The sequence below is a fragment of the Nuphar pumila genome, chromosome 6 (genome assembly GCF_984573655.1).
Source record: "Nuphar pumila chromosome 6, dmNupPumi1.hap1.1, whole genome shotgun sequence".
In the NCBI taxonomy this organism is placed as follows: domain Eukaryota; kingdom Viridiplantae; phylum Streptophyta; class Magnoliopsida; order Nymphaeales; family Nymphaeaceae; genus Nuphar; species Nuphar pumila.
In genome coordinates this window covers 16,850,962-16,861,297 of record NC_143254.1, presented here as the reverse complement: position 1 = coordinate 16,861,297, position 10,336 = coordinate 16,850,962, and the positions used below count along the sequence as shown (strand labels likewise).

General features: G+C 37.1%; 1 protein-coding gene across 1 annotated transcript; it reads right to left on the bottom strand.

Moving 5' to 3' along the window:
- Positions 1–412: 412 nt before the first annotated feature.
- LOC149834135 (vacuolar protein sorting-associated protein 20 homolog 1-like) lies at positions 413–8,191 on the bottom strand. Its single transcript, XM_090011238.1, has 6 exons — positions 7,884–8,191; positions 6,528–6,680; positions 6,219–6,371; positions 3,734–3,817; positions 804–969; positions 413–690 (listed from the first exon to the last, which is right to left on the bottom strand). Exons 1-6 carry the CDS (start codon positions 7,983–7,985, stop codon positions 665–667), a joined length of 684 nt encoding a protein of 227 aa, XP_089867364.1. The 5' UTR covers positions 7,986–8,191; the 3' UTR covers positions 413–664.
- Between the last annotated feature and the right edge of the window lie 2,145 nt (positions 8,192–10,336).

Genomic DNA, 10,336 nt, shown 5'->3' with positions numbered 1-10,336 from the left:
CACAAATGTACGGATAGTCATTTCAAAAATATCACAAATATCAAGCATGTCGTTGTTTCAAAAATGTTATAGCTCTTTGCAGTTCGAACTATGGCTTATTGTCATCCTTATCTATTTGTTGTGGATGGCAACTGTTAGTAGCGTGTCACTGAGAATAGCCCAATTCATGGTGGCTGTGTGGCGATTAGAAGGATGCAACGTGAGAGGTGGAAAATTCACTCTCCCAGAGAGAGAGAGAGAGTTCATTGATGGAGGTTAACCCTAGCACGAAGACACGTCCTAACTGTCAAAAACTGTAGGCATCTGATTGACAGAAGACGACCAAAAACTCTTTTCCAAAGTATCAAAGGTGATTGCTTTGAAAACAAGTTCATAAAACAAGCTAATCCATGATGGTGGATGCAGTTTAATCTGAGCCTGCGCAGCAAACCTCTTTATGACCTTAATTGTTGACGTTTACAAATCCTTCGAATATAAGAGGGTGTTTTGATTCTTCAATTAACCACTCTGAAAAACTCAATGCTCTCTCAACAGTGACAAACAAGATAAAATCCACAAGATAAACGGTCTGAATGTAGTTTCAATATACAACATGCAAATATACAAGCCTGCCTGTTGATATACATGCCCTTTTAACTTCAATAAACATCTCTTATCTGCAAGATTATGCAGGCAATGGTTCCTCCATAACTGCAATTCATAGCACATTATGATTTTCTTCAATGTCAAAAAAAAAACATCTAATTCTAGTGCATGAATAGCAAATGCAGAAGAAAAATAAAACAAGCAAACAAAAGAGAAACCTTTTTTCCTCGTGGCAACAGGAGTCTTGATTGGCACATCTGGAAGCTCCAGTGCCTCTTCGACTTTTCTGCTAGGCAGTTCTTCCACCCTCTCTTCCTGACCTTCATCTTGTTGAACAAGATGAGATGGCTGGACAGGAACTTCTGGCATAGCTTCAAGGGCAATCTAGGGACAAAGAAGCAACCACCAATAAATGCAAAGATTTCAACTAAGATGGTCATAACCATTTGGACAAGAACGCAAGTTTCTATGTGCAAACATATAATTTTCCATAGACAGTAATAATTTAGAAATTCTGCTCTGCTAAAAGCTGTTGTCAGTATATTCAATTCAATGAGCATATGAAGCCAACATAAGATTTTGAGAAAGCTTTGACAAGGTCAGGTAACAAAAAACAGGGCAAAATCTCAAGCATCACTGACTAATTCACCAAAAAAGTGAACAGGGAAACAGCGATAGCTAGTAACTAAAAATAAAAGAACCTTACATGAACAATGAATTGTCAATCATTAATCCTACAATCCTCCAAGTACTTTCAAAAGAAATCACCCAAAATGTCATGAAGTCTCGCTTCATAGGCCACTGAACAAATACATTTTAGGGCAATGAATGAACACTATAAGATGAGATATGATTTCTCAATAAACTCTTTCAAACCAGCTGAATCTTTGAAGACCACTAAAACCTTGGAACTACATGGCCCAAACTCCTCAAAGTGAAACGATATAATGTCATTGAGCAATGAATTCATACTTCCGATCAAAACCCAAAAGGATGTAGGCAAAAATTAGATGGTAAATATGTGATTAGGATATGTGGCAGTGTGCAGATATTACATACAACAAGTATACACTACATACCTTGGTCATATAGACTTGCAAAACAAAAAAACAGAACTATCCCATGCATAAGGCTATCTTTTGAAGCCCCGTGTCGGAGGGAATGGCGACTGAAATGAAGAACATCCAGTCAATGGTCATTTGGGAGCCTAGAGTTGAATTTGGAAGGAGTTGGGATGGCTTTGTGGCTATGCCAAAAGCCTGTCAATTGGTCTTGTTTGAGCTATTTTAGCAGATTGGCCTCTGTCTGGTTTATATGGTATATAGGCTCACTAAATTGTAAAATTGATTTTCAGTGGAATGAAAAAGACATATCTAGCAGAATAATACAATAGAATACAAACCTAACCAAAATGCATACAAATGTCTCGTATCTTATTGGGATTATAAATAAGATGATATGCAAGGTTATAAAAATAATATCATATCGCACGATATAATACAATACCTTGCAGTATTTCTAGGTCATACAATATGATAGACCCCCCTCTTGAATCGGAAAAAAGGATGTATCATATCGTATCAAACTGTTTCGTAAAGTACATTAAGATATCATACTGTATCACATGATATGCCATATTGTAAGATGCAGCTACTTTTTCAATTTTCTGAATTTTAGTTGTTCTTTTTTAGATCTTTTCTCACTTTTGCTCAATGTCACCAATTTCATTAGCCAAGGAAAAAAAGGAATTTTAGTGCTAGTTTATTGTGATCAGTAAAGACGAAAAAAAAACTATTACAATAAAAGGACCCATTATTTAGTTTTTTGTGTTTATTGACATTAGTGAAAGTGATCCATGAAAGACATTATGTTTATAAGACATTTTTTTAATACTTAATACTTACCAAGAATTTTGTCAGATGGTTTAAGACACGTAAACTTAAGGCTTTTGAAATAAATATTAATTACAAATTTATAAGGTGTGACTCGTTGCATTATTTAATGTTTGCTATATTCTTAACTTTTAATCTTATACCCTTTTGCTACATGTAATAGTTATGCTTTTACAGCATTGTAACTATGGTTATTTTATCGTAGGTGTCATGTACTATTTGCTAATTGTGACATACTAATGTTCTTCGATATGCTTATTAACAGTGATTATATGTCACTAATGCTAGATTAATTGAGACCTCTAGCAACCATCTCTTCTTCTCTTATTGACATCTCCATACCTCTATGTACAACCATTAAAGTGTAAAAGGAAAGAATCAAAGTCTGACAACCTTGTATTTATAACACTAGGTGTCCAATGTACTTTATAGTGACCAAAATAAGGAAAAGCTTCCACACTCAACACTTTGTCTACCAGGAAGTTCCCATACTAGACATTGTGTCCAACGCAAAGTATCCATACCCAGTAATATCTGACATAAAATATGCACACTTCTCTACCTTTGACACTTTGTAGAAGAAAAAGGTATGTCAAGGGATGTGCCTGGCAGTGCCAATTTCAATATCGGTGTCCAGCTGTGTTGGATATGTTGGACCACCAAAATGTCTAGGTAACTCAGGATTCCAGAATACACCACATACTCCGGACAAATTGCAACTTTAAATATGAAGGTATCAGCTGGAGATGCATAAGCCAGGGTACAAGTTGTGACATCCATCAACCAAATCAAATATAAAATAAGGCTGCATATACATATGCTTCCATGACAAAAATAATTATCATGAATCATAAGTGCCTTTTTGAACCTCATATGTCATTTGGAGAGGTTCAAATTTGCAATTTTCAGCATGATAAACATGTTCTGTGCAGACATAAATTTTTCACTAAGGTGTCAAATTTTGAAAACAATGGGATACAATAATATGTTGATTGTGAAACCTCATATTTATCTTGAAACAGGACCAAAATATTCAGCATGTTAAGCATGTTCTGTGCAAACATAATTTTTTTACTAGGTGTCGAATGTTAAAAACAAAGGGAAACAATAATATGTTGATTGTGAGACCTCATATTTTATCTTGAAACAGGACCAAATTATCTACATAAAATAGAGAACTAAAAAAAATGTTAAGAGTGAAATATACCCATATAAGAAAAAATGATGACCGGAAAACAGTTCTGGTAACTAGTTACCTCAGTTTCCAAATTCTCAAATTCTGCTAAAACATTCTCCTCATCTTCTGCTGAGAGGCGCTCCCCCAATATAGCATCAAGCTCCTTCATTACCAGAAACAAACAAGTTGAATAGCCAAAATAGAATCCATTATTTTTGTCATGGAAACAGGAATAAAACAGAACAGATGCTGATAGAACTATTTCTTCCAATATATTTCAATAATTAAGTACCACAAATAAGAGATGATTAAATAATTTTACTCTAATCAGGGTTGCCAAAAGGACAACTGCTCAATGAATCAATCAGATAGGGAAACATCATATGGATGAAGCTATCTGCAATGCAACTTCCTTTCCCTCTTTTTCTTCCGTTTTGGATTTTGTTTTATCAGGTCTGAGAATCACTGGTGGTTTTTGTGAAACATTTAAGAACAAAAAAATAAAGAAAAATAGGCCTCCTAGGGGCTTATGAAAGAAAAAATTTTGTCACAGCAAAAGGAACACAGGGAATGCAGAATTAGGGATGGCAGTGGACCGGGGGACAACGGGGCTCCGCCCCGCCTCGCCCCGTTTGGACCAGGGATGAAGGGCATGAAACGGGGATGAAGGTTAAAATCTATCCCCGTGTGGGGATGGAGGCGAGGATGGACTTACGCATTTCCCCGCCCTGCCCCAATCCCCGCCTAGCCCCGCCCCGTCCCCAATCCTTTAAGGAATGACTATAGACTAAGGGGAAACGGGGGCCCGCCCTGCCTCGCCCCCGTTTGGACCGGGGATGGAGGACATGAAACGGGGATGGAGGCGGGGGTGGAGGTTCGGATTTTGAAACGAGGCGGGGGTGGAGACCTTGTCCCCCGCCCCGGTCCACTGCCATCCCTATGCAGAATGAGAGAGAGACTAATTACAAGAAGAAATTGGTGAACATTGTTTTAGACACCCAGTTGCACCATATTACTTTTAGATGGTTTACACATAAGAAAAATCGTCATGAATAGATGTAAACTTGAAAACAAGTCTAGAACAGTTTTTTCTTTCTCTTCCTTTTCTGGCATGTGTTTGCACAACAGGAAAGGTACAAGAGAGGATGTGACAAATAAGTAACCTGCAAAACAAAAAAGGCTGACTCCCAAAGCGGAAGCTTCAAGGTCCGCCAACATTATCCCAGTATGTCTCTCACACCATGTCTTGCTTTCATGACTATAGGCACTTAGATGAAACAGCTATGGAGGTTAATGAAGGATCAATAGATGGACCTTAACAAGATGCAGAAGATATATTTAGGGCTGGGAAACAAGCCGAGCAGATCATGGCTCGGCTCATAAAGAGCTCATTCAAACTCGTAAAATAGGCTTGGCAAACTGAATATGAACAGTAGGTACTCTGATCGGTTTGACTCGTATAAACTCGTTAGGCAGCAAAAAAATGTATTTTTGATACATTTTACATGTATTTTTTCATAATCATATTTCTTCCAGTTCTAAAATAATGTATTTTTCTATAAACAAGCCAGATTGAACTCGGCTCGTTCAACTCGGACAGATTATCAGATCAAACTCAGCTTGGCTCGCCACAAGAGTGAGCCAAGTTTGAACAGCTCAAGCTCATCTCTTTTAGCTCTTTTACCAGACCTAGATATATTGACTTGGTTGGCTGATCCAATTATGTGAACCACAGGTTAAATGTTGGAGTGGAGGTATAGGATAGGAAAGCATGGAGGAAGAGTTCAGAGACACTTACACAAATGAAACAAATGATAATTAGTAATGGTGGTGATACACATATATTAAAGATGGATAAAGATAAAAAATAATAATTACAAACTTAATTTAACAACAGTGATTTTGGTAATATGCAAGACCTTCAGTTTGGAAGGAAACTAGGGCAAATTTTAGGTGACAGTAGACAATGACATTGTCAAAGTGAACCCTGATACCTTCTAGGAATACTGATTTTCAATCAAAAGATATGTATGCTCCTTACCACCACTTTCCAGTTCAACAAAAATTATCCAAAGCACCACGGAAAATAACAATAATGATGATGATAATAATAATAAAAGTTATATTGGAATCATGTATTTGCAATAACTCAGTTCAATTTACCCCTAGAAAGTACTTTTATAAATAACAATAAAATATTATCGCGAAGTTCAACTAGAGCAGCATACTATCTGCGGAACAAAATTCTTGATGCAGAAATGCAGAAAGATATCAACCTTGACCGAAAACAATACTAACTTCCAGGAGGATGTTGCTGCAATATACTGGACAAATAAAACACAAAAGTACTGCTTTAAAATTAGTCAACTTGGCCATGTGTGTGTGTGCAGGTGTGAACCAGACCACTTCTAGGATGTTAAAACTCCTGCTGGCAATTTTTGATGTAGCACAGCGTGCATACAATAAAGCATATTAACTGGCACATGACCTTCTTGAATTATCAAATGGATGATTATTAACGTTTATACATCTCTGGCAAAAAATACAAGAAATGGGAGCCTTACATCTTGGTAAGCTTTTGCCTCAGCTGTCTCATCCATAAGCTTCTGAACATCCTCTATATTGATTTCACTCTGTATTTCCTTTATAGCGTTGTTTCCTGCCTTTAAGCTTTCAAACACAGCCTTCTGCTTGCTAGTTAGTTCTATATCTGCCAACTACAACAGAGTTGAGATTAAAGGTGCATTAGGATCCTGCCTATGATATGACTATTTCACCCGCTTGTCCAAATCAGGAACATGGTTACCATGTCTTCAGAAAAGGCCAAAAAGTGACAAGAATACGTTTGAGGTTAATATTTGTCGAATACCCACTTGTTGTTCAACATTTAAAAGCCATGTATCAACTTGCTTCAGTAGCTCTTCCTGAGCCTTTTTCTTCTTCAGTGCACGTAGTGCCCTATCTTTCTTCTTCTCACGAACGAGGTCTCTCGCAGCTTGCTTTTCAGCTTCAATCACGGCATCAAGCTGCAAAAGGTTTTAATTGGGAAAGGTTAACTCAATTGGAAACTGCTTCAATGCAAAGTTCAGCATACCAAGCAATTTTTATTTTACCATTTAGGCCCTGTTTGGGATGGGAGCCTTGAATCGGAGGCACGTTGTCGTTTCCTTAGTGCTCTCATGCCCTCTCTGCTGTTTGGGAACAGTGGTGTTGCCAAAACACTGCATTAGGAATGGTGTTGGCAGCCCCAACACCACATTTCAACGCCATTTACAACAGCATGCTTTTGGCAACTCCATTCTCAACACCTCATTTTCGGCAAAACCATATTTTGCCAACACATGGAAATGGTGTTTCCATCCCATTGAAAGGCCCCCAAACAGAGGATCAGCAGAAGCACTTGAATGCATTTCAACTATAGTGTTCACAAGAACCTGACCCTTTAATCGTATTATCCAGAAGGACCAAAAGATGCTTCTAGGAGACAATGATGTATGGGATGAAATATGATCAGACTTAATTGAAAATCAATTGCCTCAGAATGATTTATTTTGGTTTGTATGTGTGCACTATATCATTAATTGTCACTAGATAATCAACGGTATCGAAGAATGCACGAACAAGCTACATTTTTTTCTCGGTCACGTTCCAATCCCGAGAGAGAGAGAGAGAGAGAGAGAGAGCCGAAAGAATATCAACATTAATACTCATGAAGATCAACAAAATGTTGAACCCATGAACCAGACACAGAAGAAACAAAGCTAAAATATAGAAAAAACAAAGCTAAAGAAAAGAAACTACAGACAGCTAGCAACAAAACAACAAAGCCTACTCAACCAGGATCCGCAGGATTAGAAGAAACCACCGCTGAGAGAGAGAGAGAGAGAGAGAGAGAGAGAGAGAGAGAGAGAGAGAGAGAAGCATCTCGTTAAGGGGTTGTTTGCAAGCAAAACCATTTAAGCAGAAAAGCGGGATAATTTTGGATTTTCATTATGGAGGACATCACAATATCCCAGATTATCCCATTTTTCGGATAAACCCAAATACCCAAAATTAAAGACAAAGAAAGCGTCCTACGAATCGAATCTCGACATACTCTCGACTTCGTAAGTTACAGAAGCTCGATCAGATCAATCAAAAACCATCACGAAAAAACTAGGAAAAAAAAACCAGAAAATTCTCCCTTTTCCGTGGAAACTCTCCTTTTTCGTACTTTTTTCACGTTGTACCTGTTGCTGGTATTGTGCGAGCTTGCGCCTCTGCGTCTTGAGGGAGAGGATGGCCTTATCGACTTCAGTGACTTTCGGTTTCTTCGTGAAGAAATTCCCCATCTCCCCCAAACACCGGAAAACCCAACGGAATCGTCGCCTCTTCTCCTCTGAAGGAGCTCGAACGCATCGAACTCCCGACCCTCGATCTAATCTCAGGAGACGATATCGATCGGCGATGGCGATCGGGAGGGAACCGAGCGGAGGATTTCCGGCCGTCTATCTCGCAGAGTGCTCTCGCTGAGATCGGAGAGGAAGCGGAGCTCATTGCCGGAGTTGCTTCTCTCTTATGTATACATATGGCGGGGACGGTGAAGGGCCTCGTCGAAAGGTGGGGCCCACACAGGGATCTCGTTTTAAGTAGCAGAGAATGATGGGGCAAAATCGTCAATTTTGTTTTTGTTGAGTCAGACTTCGCTGGCCAAGGGGAATTGACTCTTTGACCAAGTCGGTTAGCCGGATGGATCGGTCTGAGTCAATGCAAGACTCGGCTGGTCACCGTTAGGGCTGTCAAAAGGTCGGGTTTCGGATTCAGGTGAGATCAAACCTAGATCTGATTTGAGATGCTGGTTCTGGGTCCAGACCCAGGTCCAATCGAACCTACCATAAGAGAAACCACATCGGGATCCTGTAAGGATTAGATGAACCAGACCTGGACCATCCTTTATAAAATAATATTTGTTATCTTTTTATATTAAAAAATTAAGGAACTTGAGTCAGGTCTGGGTTTGGTAGGAAATTTTACAAACTATACCCGGCTCCATATATTAATCAGACTTTTTAGAGTGATTCTTATTGGACATTCTTGTTTATCACCAAACCCTAACCATATAGAGTTTGGTACGGGTTGGATAAGGGTCAAACCCATCCCATTGACATAGTCATGAGAATGGTAGCCAATAGATGTGTCGGATCTTGTTTGGCATAAGCAGTTTTATATTAACTTAAAATTTCATGTATTAACATGTATCAACTAAAATATGACAAATCAAACCATAATAAACTTAAATTGTAAAATACATACTCGCTTTCTTTTTCGCATCTTCTTTGATATTATTTCTTCTTTAAGAGTTTGTTTGGTTGCAAATCTAAATTTTTAATTTTCTAGTTATTTGCTTTTCAAATTTTTAAGACTTTAGGATTTTTAAGTAATGAAGAAGTGTTGTGTTTAGATGCACTTGAAAATCTGAAAAATAAATCTAATTTTTATTTTCCTATTTGCTAATCTCTCTCTTTCTCTATCTCCCTCATATATTGCAACTATTGGATTAAACATTTGCAATGAATAAAGAAAGCACTAATCACATTATTGGCAGTTTAGTATGAATGTTTGTGAAAGTATATGAGTTATTTAAAGGCATTTTTAACATAATGTACCAAGATTTTATGAACACAACAACACTGAAAGGTTGATAATATCTTCTTGATGGTCATATTAACTAAGAAGGATTTCATTTTAAGAAAAAACAATACTAAACACCGAGTACATCATGAACACTTAATAAACAACTTAAATGATAGATGCAAAAGAATTTTGTCAATTTTTTTTCTCTTTGAAGAAAACATTTTAAAGGCAAAATTATAACTTGGGTTAATCAAGAGATAAACCAACATTTTTGTAAGAATATAAGAAAGACAAAAATAGGACACCGATGTATTTATAAATAAATGACATAGAAGAGTGCAGTTGTCAAAGAACAAAATGAGATAAAAAAAAGTTAACATTTAAAAAAACAAAAACAAAAACAAAATTATTGGGTTTGAGTTTTTATTGATTGTTCACACACACACACACACACACACACACACACACACACACACACACACACACACACACACACACACATATATATATATATATATATAGTAAGGGGTAGTTGCCTGCATTGACCAGTGACTATAGGGCCTTTGAAGGGATTTTTTAATGTTTTTCTCAAATCTAACCATACAAGTGTGTTCTACATGCTTGATTTTATAGAAGTGAACTCTTGGATCATCCAATTCTGACATGTTGTAGGTTTTTATAAGATTTGAAAATCGATAGTCTATAATTTTTATAAATATTTAAGTTAATTTTTTATATTTTAATCAAAAAACATTATCCAAATATTGTTTTCTAGAATTTCAACCATGTTGAATGCATTTGCAAGGTCAAATAATGCAAAAAATACCCTAAAACCCTTGTTCACTCACGATAGGCTCCTAATTGTGGTAACACCTCTCTCTCTCTCTCTCTCTCTCTCTCTCTCTCTATATATATATATATATATATATATATATAGGATGCATCATTGAACACCCAAGAAGTTTGACAGAAATTGAATAGATATGCATCATAGATTGTGTGTGTGATCAGTAGCATAAATTGTTTTTGTATTGAAAAGGTCTTTAGTGACGGTTAACGACCACAATTT